The following is a 27,544-nucleotide window of genomic DNA, read 5'->3' as shown; positions in this document are numbered from 1 at the left end:
GAGCTGTGGGTCCCTAAGCAAGTCTTTTGACTTCTCTGGTTCATTTGTTAGTTGCCTGATTGATTAAATTCAATGGTTTCTAAATTATTCCACAGCCCTAAACACTGCCTATATTATTTAGAATAAGCTAAACATTAAATAGTAATAGAAGTTTGTAGTTATATATTTGCTCCTAAAATCAAGTTAGTCAGGTATATGACTTACGTGGTGTCAAACTGGGTCAAGGAAACAAACCTAGATTATAGCTCTTATCTTAGAAAACATGACATGTGTTTTAAGGACACATGTTGGGAGAAGTTTGCATGGTCAATATCAGATAAGCACAGCCAAGATGCAGAATGACTAGAGAACGCTATATGATCCTGAATCATCAAAGGAAGATTAAACTATGGTTAGTAGACTGTAATTAACTCAAGGCAAAAGCTAGCGTACTTTTGAAAATAAATTACTACCAGATGTTTAACAAAAAATGATTTATCTGTGGTCTTTACCTAGCCATAAGGTTGTATTAGCTAGAACACCTTATTCCCCAAGCATCCTCATGAACCAACATTCCACCACACTAGAATAAAGTATATACAACCATAGAGAAACCAGAATGGTAGAGTCTTGTATTTTTATTTCATCTGACAAATGTATTTGTTTCTAAATCTAACATTGATAACTGTGCATTTCTATATATTAGCATATATAGTTTTCTTTAAATATGAAGTTCAGTGTCGTTACATCTAGAAAACCTTTTCTAACTTTCCAGAAAGGAGTGACCATTCCCTCTTGCAATCTCCCTTGTAATCTGTTTATATTTATGTCATTTGTTGAATGAATTCACAAATATCACTACCTCCTGAAGCTCTGAGCTCTTTTCTGTTTGTTTGTTTTGTTTTTGTTTTTGTTTTTGAGATGGAGTCTTGCTCTGTTGCCCAGGCTGGAGTGCAGTGGTGTGATCTCGGCTCACTGCAACCTCTGCCTCCTGGGGTTCAAGTGATTTTCCTGCCTCAGCCGCCCGAGTAGTTGGGATTGCAGGTTCCAGCCACCACACCCAGCTAATTTTTGTGGGTTTTTTTGTTTGTTTGTTTGTTTGTTTGTTTGTTTTTGAGACGGAATCTTGCTCTGTCGCCCACGCTGGAGTGCAGTGGCGCGATCTCGGCTCACTGTAAGCTCCGCTGCCTCCCGGGTTCATGCCATTCTCCTGCCTCAGCCTCCCGAGAAGCTGGGACTATAGGCGCACGTCACTACGCCCGGCTAACTTTTTTGTATTTTTAGTAGAGATGGGGTTTCACCGTGTTTGCCAGGATTGTCTCAATCTCCTGACCTCGTGATCCGCCAGCCTCGGCCTCCCAAAGTGCTGGGATTACAGGCATGAGCCACCACGCGCCCGGCCTAATTTTTGTATTTTTAGTAGAAACGGGGTTTTACCATGTTGGCCAGGCTGGTCTTGAAGTCCTGACCTCAAGTGATCTGCCTGCCTGGGCCTCCCAAAGTGCTGGGATTACAGGTGTGAGCCACCACACCCAGCCAGCTCTGAGCTCTTAAATGCAGTGCTTGTCTTTTCTTTTTCTGTATTGTGTAAATATAGCCCATTTCTGGCACATCGTAGGCATTCAGTAAATGTCTTAAAGTATCATAGAATAATCAGAAATCCTATTTAAAGAGGCTTAAGTTACAATTTCTAATGCACATTTCCTGTTTTTGTTTGTTTTCACTAGTTTTAATTTACGCAATGCTTTGTTTCCTATCTTTTCTGTGCTCCTGCACTACCTGCTGAGAATCAGCATTAGACTGTATGTAGCTTTGGTATCATTTTTATGGGCAGTTTCTGGATAATTTGGACTCAATTTGCCCCAGCCTCCTATTATGAAAACTCTGTGGGAATCCTTCTTTCCACGCACCTTCTTGACTTTTCAAAACCTTCTACAGAGTTGTTCCGGGAATGAATTGCCCCATGTTCCAAAACTACGTTTCTCTTTCCCTAGTCATGTCCCTTTAATATGTTTTCTTTTTTACATTTCATCACCAACCTCATTCATTACCTTTATATCAAAAATATTTCTAAAGATCTAGCTTATAGTTATCCTGTCAATGTGTGTGTGTGTGTTTATGTGTGTTGTCTATCCTGTACCTGCCTTCTCTAGTCCTTCCCAGCCTCTTCTTTCTTTGCCACTCTAGGCACTCCAAAGTGGAACAATGGGCCCATTTAGAGTCTTTTTTTTTTTTTTTTTTTGTAGAGAGGAAAAGATGCCTCTACAAAAACCGTGTGAAATTGGTGGAGTATCTCTTGAACATTGATGTCTCTTTCAGTGCTCTTCTCCCATCTGTAGTCACTACTTTTGAATTTTTTCTATTCCCTACTATAAGAGTAAAGTGTCTCTTGAGTGAAGAGTAGTGTTCATTCTTTTAAACATGTAATACTTAAACACTCCTTTTTACTGAGAAATAAAGCTATCATATCTTGTTTCCAGTTCCTATTTGCCATTTTTCCATTTTTGTAAGAATTATTTTCATTGTTGTTGTTTTGATTTTTTTTTTTTTTTTTTTTTGAGACAGGGTCTCACTCTATCCCCCAGGCTGGTGCAGTTATAGCTCACTGTAGCCACAAGCTCCTGGGTTCAAATGATCTTCTCACCTCAGCCTCCCAAGTAACAGGGACTACAGATGTGCACCACCACACCTGCCTAAATTTTTTTGCAGAGATAGAGTCTTGCTATGTTGCCCAGACTGGTCTCAACCTCCTGGTCTTACGCAATCCTCCCAAAGTGCTGGGATTACAGGTGTGAGCCACTATACCCAGCCAATAATGACTGTTTTTAATTATAATAATGCTCATCTAAAGTGTAACTGGTTTACCTTATCAGCTCTTCTCCTAAAATTGTGATATAGTGTATATTTATTTAACCTCAGAAAAAACAAGGGTGATGGGAGGTACTTGCGAGTTCTGCCAATGAAACCTTCACCTCTTGCTAGATTCATGTAAGAGTCATATTAAAGCATTAACTATAACTTGTTTTGAAACAATTTGGAAAAGTAGAGAATGGAAAAAGACAATCCCACTAACAATGGATATTTCTTAAATGTCTATCTATCATCTATCAATCAGTAGCTTGACTCTTGCTTAGCTTAATAGTAATAACCCATAAGCATCCAAGAACAAGTAACTAATGCCAAGGATTTTTTCTCTTCTAAGAATGGGAAGGCTGAGAAACCACTGGGATAGAAACAGTAATACTCAAATCTTCCAAGTGTTTATTACAAATAGGAGATGGAGGATTGGAAAATATTTTCAAGGGTCTCTTTCAACCTGCAGGTCGACAGAAAAACCATCCTGTATGTGGTACAGTGAAATACAATTTTTACCTCATATTTAGGAAGGAATTTTAAATGACCTTGGGATATTTATCAAGATTCATTAGCACTATTTCTGAAAACTTGTTTGTTTTATTAAATATTAAGGTTTCATTACCTGGTAAGTTCTTGTGAATCTAACAACCTAAAAGCAAAGTTAAAGAAATAATCATCTTTCCTCCTTTAGTCCATTTCTTTAATAACATACTATGTAAACTGCTGATTTCTTGAGAATAGGAGCATGAGTTGTCATAATACATTCTCAAGAGCTGTTTGATGAAAGGTTTTTCTTTTATTTTGATGGAGAAATAGAGACACAAAAACTCACTTAAAATTAATGCAAAAAATAAATTTCTGAGATGGCATCTCCATATCTCCATTTCAATAATAACAATAACCAAGTCCCATTGTAGAGGCCATTATTGATTTCAATTTATAACAAAATGATTTGTGCAGAAATGCCGAAATTGATATCATATCTTTCATGTTAATATCATTTGCATCTTTGCTTTAAAATCACACTAATTATCTGGAACTTTCTGTAAGGTAAAGATAAGTATAACATGATTACCATTCTCTTCTTCAAGAGAAACCCAAACATTTAAAAGGTCATGAGTGATGCAACAGAACCAGTTTTCGAATCCTCTTACCAGGTGAAATGGGGAATCATCTGTAATCTATAATTTCAAATACATGTACATGTCATGAAAGGAATGTTTACCATTTCCAGTAGCCATCATCTTAGAAAGTAAGACTGGAAAAGCGAGTCAGAACTGGGAATGCTGTCCCATCACAGCTTGTTGGGGGGCACTCACGTGCTCTGTTTTGCCTGTGGATGCTGCTGGTAGGAATGATGATTTCTGTAGGGGAAGGGAGATTGGCTGGCCTACTGAAAATTAAGCTCTTCTTTTACCTTCTTGCCTCTTAATTTGGTGACTGTGAGATTACCAGTCAGAGGTAGTCACTGACTACTGCAAGTTAAGGCTCCCTATAAATATCTGTCTCTTTAGAACATTGGCCCATTTATGTCTTGGGTATATTTTGTTTGGAGTACAAAATAACTCAGTGATTTCTTTTTTCTTTCTTTCTTTCTCTTTTTTTTTTTTTTTTTTTTTTTTTGAGGAATGCCATGCTTTACTTTAGACTAGATTATAGTTTTTGTGGTGTTTTTTGAAGTGCTTTTATTTGATTTTTTAAAAAAGATGTGATATTTAGTGTGTTAAACCTACAGTTAATTATCTTATAGAAAATGTGTATTTTTTAGGATATCGCCTCTATTCCTTCTATGTTAATGAATCATGCTCTTTAGCGTTGATGAAAGTTTCAATTTTGAGAATAGTAGACCTTGTTAGGTGTCACTTTGGGTACCAGCAAACCGTTGATTTCAGGCAAGAAGAATAAAGTTTAAAAAAGAAAATAAATCTAGCATTTGCTTAATAATTTGCCCTTTGCAGCACCAGAATCTTATGTGACCACCCACATTCATCTGGTTACTGACGTGGTTCTTCCTTCAATTGCAGAAGCTATTTTTGCACCTTTTGTGTCTTTTGAGGAACCGAGTGGGCCTACTTGCTTATAATGATTCATGTCTCAAGTGCACAGGGTGTCCTGAAGTGCTACCGCAGTGATGTGCAGAAATGAGGGGGAAACTAAAGCAAACTACTTCCTTTAAACACTTTGAATGTTCACATGAAGTGGTACTGCAGGAAAGCACATTTTAACTGTTGTTTAATGCTTTAGTTATTCTTACAAGAGTTTTGTAATAACTTGTCAGGAAGAAAGAGCAATTTTTTAAAAAAATAACAAATATACAATTATGGGTATCATAATAATATTTTTAAGTAGGTCTTTTACACTGGGAGATAAACTCTGTTAAGATCATTGATTAATCTATTTGGATTAGGTAGTTTGACCTTCCATGCATTTCTTTGGATCATACTTGAATAAATATTAATTCTATATATGAAAAGTTCCTTTCTTCATTACTTACTAGACTTTGGAAAGTCTGAATTTTGCTTTGGTTGGGTTTGGATTCCTATTTCAGAATTTAATTTTAGCACAAACTATAACATTGCTGAAATAAACTATAGAAACAAATTTACAACGAGGTTATCTAAGACTTCACCTGCGAAGTTTAGTTGCTGATACACCTAAAGATGTTCTTTGGTTTCTGGTTGCATCCATGTCCCTACAAAGGACACAAACTCATCCTTTTTTATGGCTGCATAGTATTCCATGTTGTATATGTGCCACATTTTCTTAATCCAGTCTGTCACTGATGGACATTTGGGTTGATTCCAAGTCTTTGCTATTGTGAATAGTGCCGCAATAAACATATGTGTGCATGTGTCTTTATAGCAGCATGATTTATAATTGTTTGGGTATATACCCAGTATCATTCTCAGCAAACTATCACAAGAACAGAAAACCAAACACTGCATGTTCTCACTCGTAGGTGGGAACTGAACAATGAGATCACTTGGACTCGGGAAGGGGAACATCACACACCGGGGCCTATCACGGGGAGAAGGGAGGGGGTAGGGATTGCATTGAGAGTTATACCTGATGTAAATGATGAGTTGATGGGTGCTGACGAGTTGATGGGTACAGCACACCAACATGGCACAAGTATACATATGTAACAAACCTGCACGTTATGCACATGTACCCTAGAACTTAAAGTATAATTTAACAAAAAAAAAAAAAAAAAAAAAAAGATGTTCTTTGGAAATCTCAGCTTTATGGCAGAACTGTATCATGGACTACAATGACACAATTTCTAGTTCTGATACTTGAAGTTTTAACTCTAGCATTTCACTGTTACAGGGAATTCCTTTTAAATACAAGTATTTATTCAAAAGATTTAAACTATGTTAAAAGAAAGGAAATTCTTTCTTGTTGGGGGGAAATAGCTTATTGAGAGATCCAGTTCCAAATTTTCTTTCCTAAAGGAAGGTAGGTTCTGTGGTGAAGAAGAATGAGCATGCTTATTAAACTCATGACAGGTGTCATCATCTTTTAAATCTTCTTGTTCATCTTTTAGATTCCCAGAAGTTGTGCATGAGCTCCTGTGAGGAGAGTTGGCATCTTGGAAATCAAAGACGGTTGTGATGCAGTTTTTTGATATGCGGATAACAGGTTAATAACTAAAATTTATTTATTCTTATTCTCGTGTTACATTAAACTTGAAAAGCTGTTTTGGCCGACCATGGGCTCATATATAAACTGATTTTGTCATCAAATCAGGGAGGAAACAATATATTATTTTCCATCTAGAGAGAAAAATGTTGTTTTGTTGTATTTTGTTTTTCATAGTAGACTAGTCTTTTTTTTTTTTTTTTTTTTTTTTTTTTTTTTTTTTTTTAGATGGAGTCTTGCTCTGTCGCTAGCTAGGCTGGAGTGCAGAGGCACAATCTCGGCTCACTGCAACCTCTGCCTTCTGGGTTCAAGTGATTCTCCTGCCTCAGCCTCCCAAGTATCTGGGACTACAGGCACCTGATACCATGCCTGGCTCATTTTTGTATTTTTAGTAGAGACAGGGTTTCACCATGTTGGCCAGGATGGTCTCGATCTCTTGACCTCGGCCTCCCACAAGTGCTGGGATTACAGGCGTGAGCCACCGCGCCCAGCCCACCAGTCTTAATTATAATTAATTATCATTGTTATAATTAAAATAGCTTTATTTCACAGAATTTATTTCTGACAAAGTTTATTTTCATGTGAGACTCTACTTAGTAAATCCTAATAACTTTTGCTATATAATGAGAAAACATCTCAGTAGAAAGGTGAAATCACAATTTAAAAAATTATTTTAAAAGGCATGACAAAATATTAAAAGCAGCATGCTGTAGTCAAAATAAATCATAAATATCTTGACTAAATAGGCAAACTTTACAAATATATACAATGATGCCTGCATTGCAGCCCACATTGAAAAATATGATTGTTTCTCATTAGGTTTTAAATATCAAACTAGATTTTAATTACATCAAATTAGAGGATGATCATCACAATATTTTTACTCTTCTCCAAAAATTTTCTGTATTGCTTGGCAGGATTATATATAATATAGTTTTCTCCATATAGTGGCAACTTGCTCATTTTGGAGGGAACTGAGGTTGTTATGGGAATTTTTACTAAAAGAAGCCTTTATAATGAATTTGGCTCTCAGGAAGGCACCTTTTAAAAAATCCTCCTGTGGAAATAAGTCTTTATTCAGCTGGACTCTGGCACTCGTCATGCCTTCTTTCTTGGTAGTTCCTTTTTTCCCTCATCCCATACTCTCTGAGCATGTGTGCTCTGAGCGGTGGTTGGGCAATAAGTGTCTAAGTGACCCGTGGGATCAGTGTTACAACTGCGATGCCCTGAGGTGTTCATGCGTTTTTTAAAGATTTTACAATTGATCTATGGCATTTTAATAACAAACACAATGATGTCCCTTCTAAAATGTCATTCACTAATTATTACCATAATACACATATTTTGTTTACAAGTGTCATACTACCAAATCCTCAAGAAAAGACCAAATGTTTGTAAGTGTCATACCACCAAATCCTCAAGAAAAGAGCAAGTGACCATGTGCATTTTAAAAAATGTTTTATTTTTTTAAATGTTGGAAGTGGAGAAGCTGTGTTTGCTGCCAGTCCTTTTATACCATCATTATTTAGGATGTCATTATTTAATGCTCACTTGACTTTTGCCACCACTCAAGTAATGACTAATTTCCTGAGGTAAAGTCTTTTCTGAGATAATGTTTTTCTAAGCAAAAGATCCCAGATTGACAATCTTGGGTACTGTAGGTCTTTATTCTTCTGCAGAGCAAGCCTGTCTTCCTGCCAATCCCACCCAGTCGTTATCCTGAAGAGACCTCTGAGGAGGTCCATCCAGGAGGCTGTTTCTGTGTCTTTCCTTTGGGAGCTTGTCTGAGGACATTATTTAACTGGGTACCAAACTTATTTGAGTGGGACTCTGAAGAGTGGCCAAAGGAGAAGGCACACTTCTAGAAGAATGCCAGCTCTTCCCTGTAATATTTTCTTTCACTTCAATTCCTTTAGTTCTATTACCACCGAAATAGCCATGCAGAGGTAATCTCTTTGTTTACATGATCCCCCTCTGAAAAGTGTGATGAGCCTGCCAGACAATGTCTGTCTTTATTGACTGGAGGACTCCTGTGGGCTGTAGCAGTATCCACAGGAAACCCAGAGTCATATCCCCTGAGTTTTATTATCCAGTCAATTATCTTACTCCTTTCATAGCACTCAAAACCCACTAGAGAAAATTTTAACTGTGAATGCAAAACTGTATTTGGAATTCCGCTCCTTTGTTGGCAGTGGGTGCCAAAAATGACTTTGTGTGGGTTTGGTTACCATAAAAGGAAATATCAGTGAATAAAGTGATAACTCACTGTTTGCATATGAGAATTACTCTCCTACTGCATTTTTTGATGTATCAATTGATTAGGAAACCTGGTATATATTTTTAATGGACTATTAGAGAATCTGAAAAATGAATTGACTCTACACAGTCATAGAGAAATGCTGTAGCTATAATTAACCATATTACTATAGATCTTTATAGTTCTAAGTAGATCTCTGTTGAAGAAATTAAACTAAAATTGCAGGTAGATACAATGGTACATTTAATGATTTATAATAATATTATGAAGTCCAAAGAAAGTATTTTCCTAGACTTAATGATTCATTTAATATAGATTTCCTTCTCTAACATACTTATTAAAATGTTTTCTTATCTATAAGCATTTTTATACATTTCAGTAATAAAATGCAAGCTCACGAATTTATGTCATTTGGAAGAGTTAGGTTGCTTAGTAAAAGTGTCACCTAACAAAACAAGACAAATGCCATTATCTAACCTTGAATTAAACTTGGAAAACCCAATTGTTTTTAAAGTGAATTTGTTTTCCTCAGTATAATTTGAGTGGAGTAGCAGAGAAACTTTCAAACCCTCCCAAATCCTGCTCGTTTTTAAAGAGAAAGTCATGCCATGTTCAGTAATAGATTATGATGCATACAATTTCCATTGCAGAATCTTTTCAGTTTCCAGGATAAGCAGCTGTAGAAAAATGACTAATACAAATAGTCCATATTTTTAATGGTTCATAAATATGATCAATAAATTCCAAAAAGAAGCCATCACTCACTTTCTCTCCCACCTACCTTTCTCTGTGTGTCTCAGAAACTCCAAGAAGAGACGTGATTTTATGGACAGTAGTTAGTCAAAGGCTCCCCAAGGATAGTGTTGGAGAGAAAAAGACATCCTCAAACATGTTTCAAATCAAATGTGAAAGGTTCATGTGAAATAAGCATGATTTCTAGTTCCCTAGTAAGTCTTCCACTGAAGTGAAAAACTAGACATTGTGAATCAGAGGAGGGATCCCTGTAGGGCTGGGACCTCCAGCTTAGGCACAAAGATGGACGCTCTTCCGGCACAACCCAGGAGAGAAAGCATGGCGTGGGATATCATCTAGCTAGATGATAAAATGGTGGTAAAATGGTGGGGCATCTTGGGTAGGCTTGTCTTAGAAATTTAGAAGGAAGAGATTTTCTTGACAGAAGCTATTTGCATAATTGAGTTAATGTTTTGAATCTTAAAAACTTTCTGGATAATAAGTGCTGCTGGAATATAGAAAGATCCTAGGTTAAACTTAGCAAAATTGATTTTTTAAAATAAAATGATAGATAAGACTTTTTTTCTGATTAGCCTCCTTCTCCTAAAAATTAAACAGTTAACTTAATGGTCTAGACATGTTTTGTTCTGACCATGGGATATCTGATTTTGAATTTTATGTAAGTCACTGTTTTTCACCTTCTGGTGTATTCTCTAGTAGCAGAATATTATTTCTGAATTTTATTTGATGCATCTACTAGATGATATGCCCTTAGTGTATAAGAATGGTTTTATTATTTTAAACCATAAAAATTAAATGTCTGATTTATAAAGGTATTACCTCATTGCTAAGTGAAAACATTATATTTTATGGAATAACTTATGAAATAAATTATTCCAGCCCTGTTTTTTATAAAATTGTATGTACTTATTACTTGAAGTTTATGCTGTTTTTGTTTTGTTTTTTTGTTTGTTTTGAGAGTCTCACTCTGTTCCCCAGGCTGGAGTGCAGTGCTGCAATCATAGCTCACTGCAGCCTCGACCTGCTGGGCTCAAGTGATTCTCCCACCTCAGCCTCCTGAGTAGTTGAGACTACAGGTACATGCCACCACACCCAGCTAATTTTTGTATTTTTTTGTAGAGATGGAGTTTTGCCCGGGCTGGTCTCGAACTTCTAAGCTTAAGCGATCCACCTGCCTCCACCTCCCAAAGTGCTAGGATTGTAGGCATGAGCCACCATGCCCAGTCCCTGAAGTTTATGTTTTGAGCAAAATTATATATTCTGTGTCAACCAAAAGATGGAAAATGATACATACCTGATTTTCACTTGTAACGTTCTTATTTTCCTTAAAACTAATGATTTCCAAGCTGGGCACAGTGACTTGGGAGCTACTTGGGAAGCAGGGGCCAGAGGATCCCTTGAGCCCATGAGTTTGAGTCCAGCCTGGACAAGAAAGTGAGACCCCCTCCTCTAAAAAAAAACAGTAATGATTTTCAAAGAACAAAAGAAAACAGTCTGTCATGAGACTTTATTACAGTCTTACAAGAAGCTGTTCTCATTAATACTTAATATACATATTTTGAACATTATTTAAATTATGGACTTTTTATTTCTAGGAAATGGCATTTTGGGGCCATTTTTTTGTACTACAAACATGCAGAGCTCATTTATATTCTCTCAGAACCATTAAAAGTTGAGACATTTCACATATTAAAGTTAAGTAAAAATATTTAGGTGAAGATATTATTGAAGATGTATTATTTTAAGTTGGAATAAAACTTAATGGAGAATGGTGGTGAGTCCTCCTAGACTTAGAAGTCATCAAATTTAGATCTGCATTTTGGTTCTGAAACCCAACCTCTCTGAGAATCATTCTCAACTGTAAAATAAGTGTAATAATACCCTTAGCATAGGGGTATAATGAAGATAAAATAAGACAATGTACATGAAACTCTTTAACAGTATGTGTCAGCCCATAGTAAATATATAGTAAATGACAGCCATTATCATTGTTATAATTAACAGTGGAACTGCATGCATAGATCAATACCATGATACAATATTAAATCTGAAAAGTAACTTAGAAATTATTCACTTCAAACTCTGAGTCCTAATTGAGGATTCACACATGCTTGTCTTGAATTGGAGATGCAGCATACTTCCATTTTAGAGGATATTATTTACCTCTGCAAATCTGACAGAGGCTGTGTCTACATGAACCTTAAATATTTAGTTAATTAAACACAGTCAGCCAATTCAGAATCAACATTGTGTCTTCTTCTTGTTAGCATGGTTCCTGGAATTGACAGAAGTAAATTTGCATTGGAATATTATGAGGCCATCACTTCTGCTTCAGTTTTTGCCTCATTTTCTATAGAGGGATGCTACAGAAAATTATTGCGCAGCAAAAAATTAAATCCAACAGCAAAACTTTTTAGCAAACTGAAATTAATATCTTTGTTTAGTTTTTTGACTGCTGCTTGACAAATCTCTTAGGCTTCATGGCCATTAAGAGAAGGAATCTTTGAGTACAGATGTCTTACTACAAATATCTGGGGGTTACTGATTTCTCACCCAAAGACTTACTGTTCCTGTGGGAATTTCCAGGCGCTTTTCCCCTTTCAAAGTCCAACTTCTCTCATCATCATCATCACAGTCAAATTCTATGTTAGGGAGAAAATTGCCCATGAAAGTAAGACTACTATTTGAGTTTTGCTTTAGGAATCTGCAGTACGTCTGCATGGTAGCATTTTTAAAAATTATTAACCAGTGTTTTATTTAAAAAGATAAACATGCTCATGTTAAGAAAAATAAACAAAAATTAAACTTACTGAAAGTCATGAGGTGAAAAGTAAAAATCCTTTCTTTGCTTTTCCTCTGAATCCCAGGTTCCACTCTTTTTTTTTTTTTTTTTTGAGATGGAGTTTTGCTCTTGTTCCCCAGGCTGGAATGCAATGGCTCCATCTTGGCTCACTGAAACCTCTGCCTCCCGGGTCCAAACAATTCTCCTGCCTCAGCCTCCCAAGTAGCTGGGATTACAGGCATGCACCACCACGCCCAGCTAATTTTTTGTATTTTTAGTAGAGACGGAGTTTCTCTATGTTGATCAGGCTGGTGTCCATGCTGTCTGGCATCCTCACAGGAATTTTCTGTTGATCAATTGTTCCTCTTTTTCACCCATAGAATTAACAATGTGTCTTCATACTAGGGTGCAATAAGCTTTTCTTGCATTTAATGTTACTATTCTCTGAACAAGTTTCTATATTGGCACTTATAGCTGTACTTTTTCAAATGCCTCAGTTTTATAATTGAGCCATAATTTATTTAAGCAGTTCTTGTACATATATTAGTGTGCACTTGTACAAGGACACCTGTAAGGATATATTTCCAGCAGTGGAATTTCTAGGTCAATGTGTATGATCTTTTTTATTTTGATAAACTGACACATTGCCTATCAAGGAAACATCTGAGGTTTTATGACAGTTGATACAGTTTATCATTGAAGTTCTCAGAATCCTCTGGGTACCTCATTGAACACTGCCTTAAGGAAGTTGAGTATTCACTTAAAATTGAATGATTACTTAGTTGTCAAGTCTTCCTGAATCATAGGCCCTCATCTAGAGGACTCCTTCACTTTGCCATTATGTAAATTTCCTAAAAAGGAAATTTATTCTTTTTAAACATAAACATTCAAACCTATCAGAAAAAAAAAAAAAAACTAAACAAAAAAACCCACTATTTTCAGCCAGGTGAGGTGGCTCACACCTATAATCCTAACACTTTGGGAGACCAAGATTGCTTGAGCCCAGGAGTTTGAGACCAGCCTGGGCAATATGGCAAGACCTCATCTCTACAAAAAATACAAAAATTAGATGGGTGTAGTGGTGTACACCTTTAATCCCAGTTACTTGGAAGCCTAAGGTGGGAGGATCGCCTGAGCTCAGGGAGGTCAAGGCTGCAATGAACAGTGATTCCACCACTGTACTCAAGCCTGGGCACCAGAGTGAGACTCTGTCTCAAAAAACAAAACAAAAAATTCCCACTATTCTCAACTTTTAGTATCTAGGGAATTAGAACTAGGCTGATTACATTTAAATAACTAAGACGTTTGATATGTAATAATCGTATATCTTAGAAAATATTACCATGATGTTTTTATAATATTTTCTCTGAGTTATTTTTGAGTCACAGTGTCAATATAAGGTTTACTCTTCTGGTGTAATGCTTTCTGAAGCAGTTTCTAGCTTTTGTTTTAGGGTACATAGCTTTGTGAACCCTTTATATAATGAACTGGAAATTGGAATTTGTATTTGTATGTATCAATGGTATGGTTTAATGGAACAATTTTTCCTAACTGCATTTATTTTGTATCCAGGAAGCGTCAGGACAATCATGCCCATGAGGGCTCTAAACTGTTCAGGTAATCATTTCATTTTTAAACTGTCCTATAAATATGCTTTGTTTTCCATATTAAGAAGACTTTATAATTGTTTTGTTTAGATGTACCCTTTTATCTTTTCCAAATTTCTGTGACATCTGATTCTTACAGCCTTGATGTCATGTTACTAATCACTGATTTTAAGCTGTAAAATAAAGCTATACTTTATAGTAATATATAATACTTTATGAATTTTATAAAACATGTATTTTATATATGTATGCTTATATATATACTGTTATATTTATATTTTATATTAATGTATAACATATATATGGCTTTTTTTTTTTTTTTTTTTTTTTGAGATGGAGTCTCGCTCTGTTGCCAGGCTGCAGTGCAGTGACATGATGTCGGCTCACTGCAACCTCCTCCTCCCGGGTTCAAGTGATTCCCCTCCCTTAGCTTCCCAAGTAACTGGGACTACAGGTGCATGCCACCACACCTAGCTAATTTTTGTATTTTTAGGAGAGATGGGGTTTCACCATGTTGGCCAGGATGGTCTCGGTCTCTTGACCTCATGATCCACCTGCCTCAGCCTCCCAAAGTGCTGGAATTACAGAAGTGAGCCACCATGCCTGGCCACATATTTTTTGTATTAAGCTATAAAACATATCCCTATATAGAGATATGTAATACACTTTGGCATACAAATCATAAAACTTGGTTAGGAATAGCTCTAATTTTTTTAATGGGGCTTTCTAAAATCTTATACTTTCGTAGATAATATCCATCAAGGATATTTTTCTAAAGTTAAAGATATTTAAAAGAGTGACCAAAATTCAAGCATGGAAGAGACTTACGTTTATGACTTAACGCTGAGTTTGAAATTAATATATTTTAATTGTGGAATTAATGTAATCTCAATAAAAATAATTCCTTGGAGTAAGAAGCATTTCAAATTTATCTGATTTCTGGTTGTTTAGTTAGGTTTCTTTTTTTTTTTTTTTTGGTTTCTTATTTGGAACTGTTATGACAATCTCTTTGTATTTTCTTTTTCTTCAGGTCATTTTATCTTAGTGAAACTGGCAATTGAGCTTTGCTCTAGTTGATGGGCAAAATTTCTTCTAGACTATTCATCATCCCAATTTCATCCTAGTTGAAAATTTTCAAATGCCGTAAGAAATCTTTATAGATTTGCACTTAGCTTTTGGATGGACATTTCTACAATGGAGAGAACTGTGTTATAGCCCTGGTCCAAGGACATTACTATCTAATGCCCATAGACTGTGGTGTGCGTGTGGAAGGTTCCAAAGAGAAGGAGCAATCAGCAAGTTTGCAGACCCCTTGGAACATGGAAGCAACCAAGCTTTAAGAAGCACAGCTTTGGAGATACTCCATGAGTCTGCACCGCTTTCAGGGGAACTAGCACTTAAGACCTTGTGTAACAAAATGGACACTGGGGACACAGCTCTAGGACAAAAGGCTACCTCAAGGTCTGGAGAAACTGATAAAGCATCAGGTAGATGGAGACAGGAACAATCGGCTGTTATTAAGATGAGCACTTTTGGCAGTCAAGAAGGACAGCGGCAACCACAAATAGAGCCTGAGCAAATCGGAAACACAGCATCAGCACAACTGTTTGGTTCTGGGAAACTGGCCTCCCCTAGTGAAGTGGTGCAGCAAGTCACAGAGAAGCAATATCCACCGCATCGTCCGAGTCCTTACTCATGCCAACACTCACTCTCTTTCCCTCAGCACTCATTGCCACAGGGGGTCATGCACAGCACCAAGCCACATCAGAGCCTCGAAGGTCCTCCGTGGCTTTTCCCTGGCCCTTTGCCATCCGTTGCCTCCGAGGACTTATTTCCTTTTCCTATACATGGCCACAGTGGTGGTTATCCTAGAAAAAAGATTTCAAGTCTGAACCCTGCTTATAGCCAATACTCCCAGAAAAGTATCGAACAGGCAGAAGAGGCTCACAAGAAAGAGCACAAACCCAAAAAGCCTGGCAAGTACATTTGCCCTTACTGCAGCAGAGCGTGTGCCAAACCTAGCGTACTAAAAAAACACATCAGGTCCCATACTGGGGAGCGGCCATATCCATGTATACCTTGTGGTTTCTCTTTCAAGACAAAGAGCAATTTGTACAAGCACAGGAAGTCACATGCCCATGCAATTAAGGCAGGATTAGTACCTTTCACAGAGTCAGCGGTATCTAAATTGGACCTAGAGGCTGGTTTTATTGATGTAGAAGCAGAAATACATTCAGATGGTGAACAGAGTACAGACACAGATGAGGAGAGTTCTTTATTTGCCGAGGCTTCTGACAAAATGAGTCCTGGCCCACCCATCCCACTGGACATTGCCAGCAGAGGTGGCTATCATGGGTCATTGGAAGAATCATTGGGAGGTCCAATGAAGGTGCCGATTTTGATTATTCCTAAAAGTGGGATTCCTCTCCCTAATGAAAGCTCTCAGTATATGGGCCCTGATATGCTACCAAATCCATCTTTAAATACTAAGGCTGATGATTCGCACACAGTCAAACAGAAACTTGCACTAAGACTGTCAGAGAAAAAAGGACAAGATTCTGAGCCATCGCTCAACCTTCTGAGCCCGCACAGTAAAGGAAGCACTGATTCTGGTTACTTTTCTCGCTCAGAAAGTGCTGAGCAGCAAATAAGCCCTCCCAACACAAATGCAAAGTCTTATGAAGAAATCATCTTTGGAAAATACTGTCGGCTTAGTCCGAGAAATGCACTCAGTGTTACAACCACAAGTCAGGAGCGTGCCGCAATGGGTAGGAAGGGCATAATGGAACCATTACCTCACGTAAACACCAGGTTAGATGTCAAGATGTTTGAAGATCCTGTTTCACAGCTGATCCCAAGCAAGGGAGACGTGGACCCCAGTCAAACGAGCATGCTGAAATCCACTAAGTTCAACAGTGAGTCTAGACAACCCCAGATTATTCCATCATCTATCAGGAATGAAGGAAAACTTTATCCAGCAAACTTCCAAGGCAGTAACCCGGTTCTTTTAGAAGCTCCTGTAGACTCTTCACCCCTTATTAGAAGCAACTCAATGCCAACTTCTTCAGCAACTAATCTAACTATTCCTCCTTCTTTGAGAGGAAGTCACTCATTTGACGAAAGGATGACTGGTACCGACGATGTATTCTATCCAGGGACCGTGGGCATACCCCCTCAGCGCATGCTAAGAAGACAAGCAGCATTTGAACTGCCTTCAGTACAGGAGGGCCATGTGGAGGTCGAGCACCATGGCAGGATGTTGAAGGGTGTCAGCAGTTCATCCCTGAAGGAAAAGAAATTGTCTCCTGGGGACAGGGTTGTGTATGACTATGACGTCTGTCGGAAACCCTATAAGAAGTGGGAGGACTCTGAAACACCAAAGCAAGGCTACAGGGACATTTCCTGCTTGAGTTCTTTCAAACATGGTGGAGAATATTTCATGGATCCTGCGGTGCCATTGCAGGGAGTACCAAGCATGTTTGGAACTACCTGTGAAAACAGGAAACGCCGGAAAGAGAAGAGCGTAGGGGATGAAGAGGACACCCCCATGATCTGCAGCAGCATCGTAAGCACTCCCATGGGCATCATGGCTTCCGATTATGACCCCAAACTGCAGATGCAGGAAGGAGTCAGGAGTGGATTTGCCGTGGCTGGACACGAAAACCTTTCTCATGGTCACACGGAACGCTTTGACCCATGTCGGCCCCAACTGCAGCCTGGAAGTCCATCTCTTGTGTCAGAGGAGTCACCTTCAGCCATTGATTCGGACAAGATGTCAGACCTAGGGGGCAGGAAACCTCCTGGAAATGTGATTTCTGTGATTCAGCACACCAACTCGCTGAGCCGACCCAATTCATTTGAAAGATCTGAGTCAGCCGAACTTGTGGCTTGCACGCAGGATAAAGCCCCTTCCCCTTCAGAGACTTGTGACAGTGAGATTTCAGAAGCCCCAGTGAGTCCTGAGTGGGCTCCACCCGGGGATGGTGCAGAAAGTGGGGGGAAACCCTCTCCATCTCAGCAGGTGCAGCAGCCGTCCTATCACACACAGCCCAGGCTAGTTCGGCAACACAACATCCAGGTTCCTGAGATTCGAGTGACCGAGGAGCCTGATAAACCCGAGAAGGAGAAAGAAGCCCAGAGCAAAGAGCCAGAGAAGCCTGTGGAAGAATTTCAGTGGCCCCAGAGAAGTGAGACTCTTTCCCAGCTCCCCGCGGAGAAATTGCCACCCAAAAAGAAGCGTCTGCGACTTGCCGATATGGAGCACTCCTCAGGGGAGTCCAGCTTTGAATCCACAGGCACAGGCCTCTCCCGCAGCCCCAGCCAAGAAAGCAACTTGTCTCACAGCTCCAGTTTCTCCATGTCTTTTGAAAGAGAAGAAATCAGTAAGCTTTCTGCACTTCCTAAGCAGGATGAGTTTGGGAAGCATTCAGAGTTTCTGACTGTCCCTGCTGGTTCATACTCATTGTCTGTCCCAGGCCATCACCACCAGAAAGAGATGCGACGCTGCTCATCAGAACAGATGCCTTGTCCTCACCCAGCAGAAGTCCCAGAAGTTCGCAGCAAATCATTTGATTATGGGAATCTGTCCCATGCTCCTGTGTCGGGAGTGGCAGCCTCCACGGTATCACCGTCCAGGGAGAGGAAGAAATGCTTTCTGGTGCGGCAAGCTTCCTTCAGTGGCTCCCCAGAAATCGCCCAGGGTGAGGCCGGCATGGATCAGAGTGTGAAGCAGGAGCAGCTGGAGCACCTGCATGCTGGCCTCCGGTCCGGGTGGCACCATGGCCCGCCTGCTGTGCTGCCTCCTCTTCAGCAAGAGGACCCAGGGAAGCAGGTGGTGGGTCCTTGTCCCCCGCTGAGCTCAGGGCCACTGCACCTGGCCCAACCACAGATCATGCACATGGACAGTCAGGAATCTTTGAGAAATCCCTTGATCCAACCAACATCCTATATGACAAGCAAACACTTACCTGAACAGCCACACTTATTTCCACATCAAGAGACAATTCCATTTTCTCCAATCCAGAATGCCTTGTTTCAGTTTCAATATCCTACAGTTTGTATGGTTCATTTACCAGCTCAGCAGCCTCCCTGGTGGCAGGCGCATTTCCCACATCCCTTTGCTCAGCCCCCTCAGAAGAGCTATGGCAAGCCCTCTTTTCAGACAGAAATCCATTCGAGCTATCCCTTAGAGCATGTGGCAGGGAACACGGGAAAGAAACCTGCTGAGTATGCACACACGAAAGAGCAGACCTACCCGTGTTATTCAGGAGCATCAGGGCTACACCCAAAGAACCTTCTTCCAAAGTTTCCATCAGACCAGAGCAGCAAGTCAACCGAAACGCCCTCTGAGCAGGTTCTTCAAGAAGATTTTGCCTCGGCAAATGCTGGGCCTTTGCAGTCCCTCCCGGGAACAGTGGTTCCTGTTCGGATCCAAACACACGTACCATCTTATGGAAGTGTCATGTACACAAGCATTTCTCAGATACTTGGGCAGAATAGCCCTGCCATTGTCATATGCAAAGTCGATGAGAATATGACCCAAAGGACACTGGTCACCAACGCAGCCATGCAAGGGATAGGATTCAACATTGCCCAGGTGCTGGGGCAGCATGCTGGCTTGGAGAAGTACCCCATTTGGAAAGCACCTCAGACTTTACCCCTCGGCTTAGAATCCTCAATCCCCTTGTGTTTACCTTCCACCTCTGACAGCGTGGCCACCCTGGGAGGTAGCAAGCGAATGCTTTCTCCAGCCAGTAGCTTGGAGCTCTTCATGGAAACCAAGCAGCAGAAAAGGGTCAAAGAAGAAAAGATGTATGGACAGATTGTGGAGGAGCTTAGTGCTGTGGAGCTCAACAACTCAGACATCAAAAAGGACCTCTCCCGCCCCCAGAAACCCCAGCTGGTTCGACAAGGGTGTGCTTCTGAGCCAAAAGATGGCTTGCAGTCAGGGTCATCTTCCTTCTCCTCTCTGTCACCCTCCTCATCTCAAGACTATCCTTCTGTTAGCCCGTCTTCCAGGGAGCCATTCCCGCCCAGCAAGGAGATGCTTTCTGGTTCCCAGGCACCACTTCTGGGGCAGAAGTCCAGTGGGCCTTCTGAAAGCAAAGAATCTTCAGATGAATTAGATATCGATGAGACGGCGTCGGACATGAGCATGAGCCCACAGAGTTCTTCATTACCAGCGGGAGATGGTCAGCCGGAAGAGGAAAGGAAGGGCCACAAGCGGCCTGTTGGCATGCTGGTCCGCATGGCCTCTGCCCCCAGTGGGAACGTGGCAGATTCAACTCTTCTTCTCACGGACATGGCAGATTTCCAGCAGATTCTTCAGTTTCCCAGTCTGAGGACAACAACTACTGTGAGTTGGTGCTTCTTGAATTATACAAAACCCAGTTATGTGCAACAGGCCACCTTCAAATCCTCAGTTTATGCTTCATGGTGCATTAGTTCCTGTAACCCAAACCCATCAGGATTGAACACCAAGACCACACTGGCTCTGCTGAGGTCCAAGCAAAAAATCACTGCAGAAATTTATACTCTGGCTGCTATGCATAGGCCTGGAACCGGCAAGCTTACATCATCAAGTGCTTGGAAGCAGTTTACTCAGGTAACAAATATTGTTTTAGGAAGAACTCTGTATTGTGGATTTGATTGCTGAGCAGACTACATAGTGAAGGATATAAGGCCAAAAAAAATATACAAGGAAAATGAAGGTCAGTGTGGGGGCGTTCTCAGAAAGTCTGGCCTTACTCAGGAGTGGAAGAAGCCACTGACTGCACTGGGTTCTGAGGTCTCAGACATGGTCCAAATACTGAAAGTGTCACTTTCTGTATTTTCAGAAGGAAAAGCCTACATTTATGCTTTTAAAATGTAAAAATTTGGGTGCCATGAAATCCTACCACTGGGATTAATTCCCATGGGTTACTTTCCTTCTGACCTTTGTGAGTGACCTAGCAGGTCTAATTGTCTTTGGATGTGAGGAATTCAGGGAATTGTGAAGTGGGCCATAGAGCAGGGAGTGGAGGCTGAAAGGAAAGACAAGGATGGAGGACTGAGCTTTGCAAATGCTGCAGAGCTTACTCTCATTGGCGAGACATCTATATCCTTCAAAACTTATTTTTCCAAGTTGCTGGCTGGTTTGTTCCTACAAGAACCATCAATGCCTTCCATGCAAAATTATAAAAATATTAAGGGACATTTTGAAATTTCTGCTAAATTAATAAGGAGGCAAATACAGGATTTAAAAATATGTTTTCACTTATATTGGTTACCATTCAATAATTTTTGAGACTACTTCCTTAATTAATATAGATTGTTTTCATTGCTACTTCGAAACATAGAATGTTTTTTAAGTATTAGCATTGCACAGAGTGCTGAGTGCATATGTGTATATATATTTTATATATAAAATATATATTTATATAATTATATCTAACAGAATGTTGAATCTATTCAGTGGAAACTGTCATTCTTATCTGATTTTATCCCTAGTGGCCCTTAGTTTATATAACTAGTTCCTGGCCTTTTGGTACAGAATTTAGGCTCATTTTCAGAGATTATGGAAGCGTGGGACATAGGAGCTCCTGTGTCTTGGAGAAAGCATGTGAAATGATTCTCTCTTCTTGTCTTACAGATGAAACCTGATGCGTCCTTTTTATTTGGCAGCAAACTAGAAAGGAAATTAGTGGGAAATATCTTAAAGGAAAGAGGGAAAGGAGATATTCATGGAGATAAAGATATTGGATCCAAACAAACTGAGCCAATCCGAATTAAAATATTTGAAGGAGGGTAAGGAAACATAAGTGCAAATGTAAAATGTTCGGTTATAGGTCAGAGTAAATGGTCCAGAATGTCTGCATGGAAAAAGTACTGTCTAATCTGGTTGGGAGCTGAAAGTAAATTCCTTTTCTATTCACACTTCTGAACTCTGGCTGGTAACAGATCGTAAGTTCATGCCCTTGCTTTTGGGACTTGCTTTTCATAAAAATGTCCCTAATGGATATCATTCAAGCCTCTTCCTTAAATTTCCACCCCTCTAATTTATTATGAAATCTACTAAATTGGGGACACTTGATGTCATCTAAGTTTATTCATTCTTTGATCATTTTATAGGTATTTGTTTTAATGATGGACATATTTTTATTCTATGCTTACAAAAGTCAGATCATGCACAATTGTGTATAATCTTCAGAACTAGTTAATTTTTTCATTTATTTTTCTTATTATATAAAATGGAGGCTTTAATGGGATTTCACCAGTTCCATCAATATCCTTTTCTGCCCCAGGGTCCAAGTCAGGGTACCACATTGCCCTCACTTGTCTTGCCTTCCCAGTCTTCTCTGGTCTATGACGCTTTCTCTGTATTTAGGAATTTCTTTTCAAATCTTGAGTCCTGAGTCATAGAAACTCAAGTAATAAGGTTCAAAGACTTTGTTATTTGTAAAGTTAAGAAAAATTACACATGTGTAATATCTTTTTTTAGATTTTGATATGTATCTTTCATCCAGTCATATAGAAGGAAAACCCTACACTTAGGCTTTTAAAATTTAAAAATTTTGAAGCATGCTAACCACATTTTGGAGATTATGATGTAATTAGCTTTATCTCTACAACAAATCTATTATTTACATATTTTCATGGGCATGACTTTATTCCAATTATATTTGGAGGATAATAATGTTATTTGTTTGACTATAAAATGTGGAATGTGGTTGGGCGTGGTGGCTCACGCCTGTAATCCAGCACTTTGGGAGGCCGAGGCGGGCGGATCACGAGGTCAGGAGATTGAGACCATCCTGGCTAACACAGTGAAACCCCGTCTCTACTAAAAATACAAGAAAATTAGCCGGGCATGGTGGTGGGCACCTGTAGTCCCAGCTACTTGGGAGGCTGAGGCAGGAGAATGGCGTGAACCCAGGAGGCAGAGCTTGCAGTGAACGGAGATTGCGCCACTGCACTCCAGCCTGGGCGACAAAGCGAAACTCCATCTCAAATAAATAAATAAATGAATGAATAAATAAATAAATAAGTAAATAAATAAATAAATAAATAAAAAGCTTGGAATGTTCAGTGAGATGAAATATCCTTTTTTCACCTAGCATTACTGGTTTGGAGATGGATTATTCTATTTGGTTCTCCCCTTAGGTTTTGCCCTCTTTGGATGTCTAGCATTTTCACCACTAAAACCACCATTGTACGTAGTCATGAAGCTTGTCTCGATATTTTTTTGACATCCCCCATCTTTTAACACAAACGAGAGAAATATAGGTTTTATCTTTCCTCAGAGACTGAGTGGTCCCTGTGACTGAATCAACCCTCTCACATTCAGCAGCCTTCATAGCAGTGCACTTGCACCAATAGATTAGCGAGACCTCCACAATTACTCTATGCTTTGGGGAGCCCATCTCCACTAATGAAGGACACAAGTGAAAAAGCTTATGTGAACATTTTATTGCTGTGTTTTGGTGATCCAAAAGGATTGTGCCCATATTTCATTTCCTCCTCCTTTAATTGCCCCATTAGGGGCTATGTCCCCTTACTTCTTAATCTGTGGCCCAATTTCTGCCCAGTGTTGACTAAGTGTTTTTTCCAAACCTGATGTTACCTCCTCTTATTTTGGCAATTGCAAAGTGATAGCTTAAAAAAAACCAAAAAAAGTATTACTGACCAAAATCTTAAGTGTATATTATCTAATTGATAGGTTTAATAATACATTTAATAATTTAGTTAAACATAACTTTGAATTTTTTTCAAAATCCATCAATTATCAAGTAGATTCATGGGCCTGTAGAATTGTTGTATGATATTTTACTTACACAGGTTTTTCTAATACATCATTATATTTTATACAGAATTTTACTGCATTTTCATTCTGGAAGCAAGTTAATCAGCTAAGACATTGAAAATAAAATTATAGTGCTTGATGATAAAATGCATTTCCCATCACTATGATGGTGGGCTATAGTAAGCTTGAATTATCCTTCCCTGAAGAAAATTAGCTTTGTACAAAAGTATTTGTTTTGGTCTATATCTCTTAAGCAATTTCATCTAGTTAGGGGCAGAGAATAGTGAAATTTAAAGCTGAAAGATATTTGCATCTTTAGGGTTTTTTTCTACTTTATTACAAAAGACAAAGATAAAATTCAAAATAATTTTGAAGAACAAGTAGAAGTCAAAATTCCTGGTGAAAGGGGGAAAATTTAAAGGAACCAAAGACATGCAAAATGGATTATTCATAGTTTTGAACAGTTTCTGCTTAATTCTCATCTGTATTGGTACTGACCAAAAAGTAGATAACGTTAAGATTAGATGTGAATCCATAACAGAGTTGCTGTTTAAATATGTGGATGGATTTCCTTTCTTAAAATTATTTCAATAGTTTGGTTGACTGAAGTTAAACTTGCTTTTATTCCTGTTTGTGGATTAGCTAGGATAAAATGAGGAAGTTTGCAATGCTCTTAGAATGTCAAAAAACTGTAAATTTAATGCCTTTAACTAAATCCACAGTGGATTATGGCATTTTGCATGTCAGCTTACCTTTGGAAGTTATGAAAAGAACTCCCCAAATGGAATGTCTTTCCAAAAATAACATTAGACCCAAAATTCTAACCTTAGCTTTGACTTAAGAGATAATGGCAGTCATTGAATTAGTCCATATAATACTACTGTATCCTGTGACAAATCATGTTTTATTGTATTCTAAAATGGCATGGTTGAGCATTGGGTAGATTTCTTCCCTCGATTATCAAAGAAAATACCTAAGACCATTTTTCTAGCTGATTTGATTAAGCAAGATGACCTCAGATATCCTTTCAAACATCTCTATGAAACCCTTCTGGAAACAAATGCAAATTTGATTAAAAATAGAATCTCTAGTTTTCATTATGTAACTACCTTGAAGAAGCTAGTTGAAATTTAGACTCCACATTATTACAGATTCATGGTCTTCGGGAAGAGCAGATCAAATCTGTAGACAACAGTTGGTGAGCTGAGCTCACCCTGTGTAAACTAGAAATTTCTGAGGCACTCTCGTGCCAGGATTGTAAAAATAGAGTAGGAATTTGCAATGAAGAATTCTATTATCAGTTATACTTAATTTAGCAAATTTAGAGGGTTGTATGTTCGTACATGCACATCTTAGATGATGTAATGTTAACAAAAGCTACATGATGAATATGTTGGTATGCTTTTTGTATGTCCCTTGATTGGAGGCCATACTAGAATCCAATCCAAAGGTCTGCAACTCTTTGAGGTTTACATAAGTCAATTTGAACATCTATTTGCCAACTCTATAAATTCACATGTAATAGTGGAGCCAATTCCATTTTGAATTCCATGTAGCATTACATTTTGTTTACAGTGCCAAATCTATTATCTAGTTCTTTCAGGCATTTACTGCATAAATTTCACAAGCTTCATAGACGTAGAGTTGAATAATTGTCTGCAAAAGACCCGCATAAAACTTTGCCATGCAAATAATTAGCTTTTGCTTTAAGATATAGCATGCTAAGAATGTTTGAAAACCACTGGATTCCCCCTTTTTAACACAGGTACAAATCAAATGAAGATTATGTATATGTCAGAGGACGTGGCCGTGGAAAGTACATTTGTGAAGAATGTGGTATTCGCTGTAAGAAGCCAAGCATGCTCAAAAAACACATCCGTACCCATACTGATGTTCGGCCTTATGTATGCAAGTTATGTAACTTTGCCTTCAAAACGAAAGGTACAAGTCTGATTTTTTTGAGAGGAAAAATACTTCTCTATGGCTACTTAGATTTCTGAGTGCTATTTTATAAATAGCCTTCATCAACAATAAAGATGGTTTGTTTGTGAAAATATGATTCCACAAAATGTATTTTCTCCCTCAAGTAAGTGATCAAAGGATGTATGTGAGACTGTGAGGCTCCTTTTATGACTTAATTAAGAGCAATAGACCTAGGTCCGGGCCAGTTGTCTCCAAAGGAAGTGGCTACGAATTGTCTGGATAGCTATTTCTTCATGTTGGAAATGTTATGTGATCTAGATAATATTTATACCAGCATTGAAATCCTGCACATGCAGTGGTATTAGAGAAGCAAGGCAGCAGCTGGGAAGAAAACATGTGCTCTTGGTCAGTTTCAAGATTATAAATAATGTAGAGACCCACACATTCCCAGGTGGGCGCCTCCATCCACAGTTGCATTAATTATGCATAGAAATTTGATAGCTTGTGTTCCCTGTTTTTATCAGCACAGAGACAATTTCTGATTCTCAGTACATAACTGTTAGTCTTATAAAACTGGGACTTGCCTTGAAGTTTTTTTAAAAAATCCGTTTTTAACAGATAGATTTATGTGAAAATATTTTACTGAAAGAAGTTGCTTCAGTTATATTTTTAGAGGTTGTTTGATTTTTGCAGAAGTGTGTTTTACCTTAGGTTCAGTGGATACTATAGGCATTCCCTCACCACTTTAAATTTTCATATTGATTAATCTGCTCTGATACCCTTCAAGAAAAATAAATATCCAGTAAAATTATCTTTGATAGAGAAATGTATAGCTATATTCTTTTATAGCTGAAAATCCTAAATTGCTGTATTGGTTGTAGAAGTGTAAATGGGTAGCCTCTCAACATATCTGTTTCCTTTTTATTAAAAAGATCTATATGACAGGAGTGCCTCATTTGAAGCTGAAATAAAGTATGTGTTCATTTGCATCTCAAAAAATAAACATATGGCCTTTTAAATGCCACTCACCTTTGCACAATCAAGCCCTTTATACAGAACTTTACTAAGAGATTCCCTAGGAGATAAGAAAATAAAAACTTTGATTTTAGGGAATACTGCAAATTCAGGAGTCATTACGAATGATACATATCTTCACTGGGCATATGAGTTTGCTGCAGGTGTAGTTGTGTGAAAAACTGGATGAAGAAATGAGACATCTCTAGATATTTTTAAAAATCAAATTAAGTCTGCCTCTGAATCATCATCTCCTGAAGGAAATAATTTATTCTTGGTCATTATTGGAGTTTCCTTGTCACCCTTTGGGAATGTGCAAATGTCTCAGAATCTTAAAATGAGCAAAACATCCTGGAAAACCCTGCCAGTTTTCACCTCCGGCTGAAATGCCTGTTGTCCAAACCCACATTTTCGTCTGAGCACAGATGGAACGCCCTTGCACGACCAATCCCTTCTCCTCGTCTGTGCCACTTCTTCAAGGGCCTCCCCCGCCACTCTCCTTCCCTCTCCTTGTCCTTATACATTACTTCCACAGCTCATGACTTTAACAAACTAAAGCCATGGTGGAATTGTTTCAGATCCAGATTTCTAGCTACAGACCTATTCTGAAGATGCGAGTCTAAAGCCTGACTATCCTTGGAATGGAGAGAAAAATGTAGGAGAAAGAAACACATACTAAAATCTAAATAAACTCTCCTGATACACTTAGCATCCATACCTATATACATCATAGCATACTTGCACTCTGGCAGAAGTGGTTATTTTTATTAATTTATAGATACGTTTCATTAATTTTCTAGATTTAAGGATTCTTGATATGTCTATAACATTTTTGAGCTCTTTAAAAAATGGCAGATAAAAGTTTTGATAAATAAGAGCAATGGGGGCCTGGAAATATTTCTGTTTGGAATTATCAAAACAGCATGTAAAATTGATAAGTATATAAGCAA

The 27,544-nt window shown here is 38.6% G+C and overlaps 1 protein-coding gene across 10 annotated transcripts in view; it reads left to right on the top strand.

Annotated features, from left to right (window-relative positions):
- The window catches only part of HIVEP2 (HIVEP zinc finger 2), a 196,981-nt gene that overhangs the window by 158,127 nt on the left and 11,310 nt on the right, over positions 1–27,544 (top strand). For all 10 annotated transcript variants that reach the window (XM_077999481.1, XM_077999484.1, XM_077999480.1 and 7 more), the window contains 5 exons: positions 6,383–6,477; positions 13,842–13,886; positions 14,907–20,480; positions 21,507–21,661; positions 25,423–25,598. In XM_077999481.1, the coding sequence (XP_077855607.1) occupies positions 15,294–20,480; positions 21,507–21,661; positions 25,423–25,598 (5,518 nt within the window). In that variant the 5' untranslated portion in view covers positions 6,383–6,477; positions 13,842–13,886; positions 14,907–15,293. The remainder of the gene's footprint in view (positions 1–6,382; positions 6,478–13,841; positions 13,887–14,906; positions 20,481–21,506; positions 21,662–25,422; positions 25,599–27,544) is intronic.

The sequence above is a fragment of the Macaca mulatta genome, chromosome 4, assembly GCF_049350105.2.
Source record: "Macaca mulatta isolate MMU2019108-1 chromosome 4, T2T-MMU8v2.0, whole genome shotgun sequence".
In the NCBI taxonomy this organism is placed as follows: domain Eukaryota; kingdom Metazoa; phylum Chordata; class Mammalia; order Primates; family Cercopithecidae; genus Macaca; species Macaca mulatta.
Note: the sequence above shows the minus strand (reverse complement) of the source record. Positions and strands in the feature narration are given on the sequence as shown.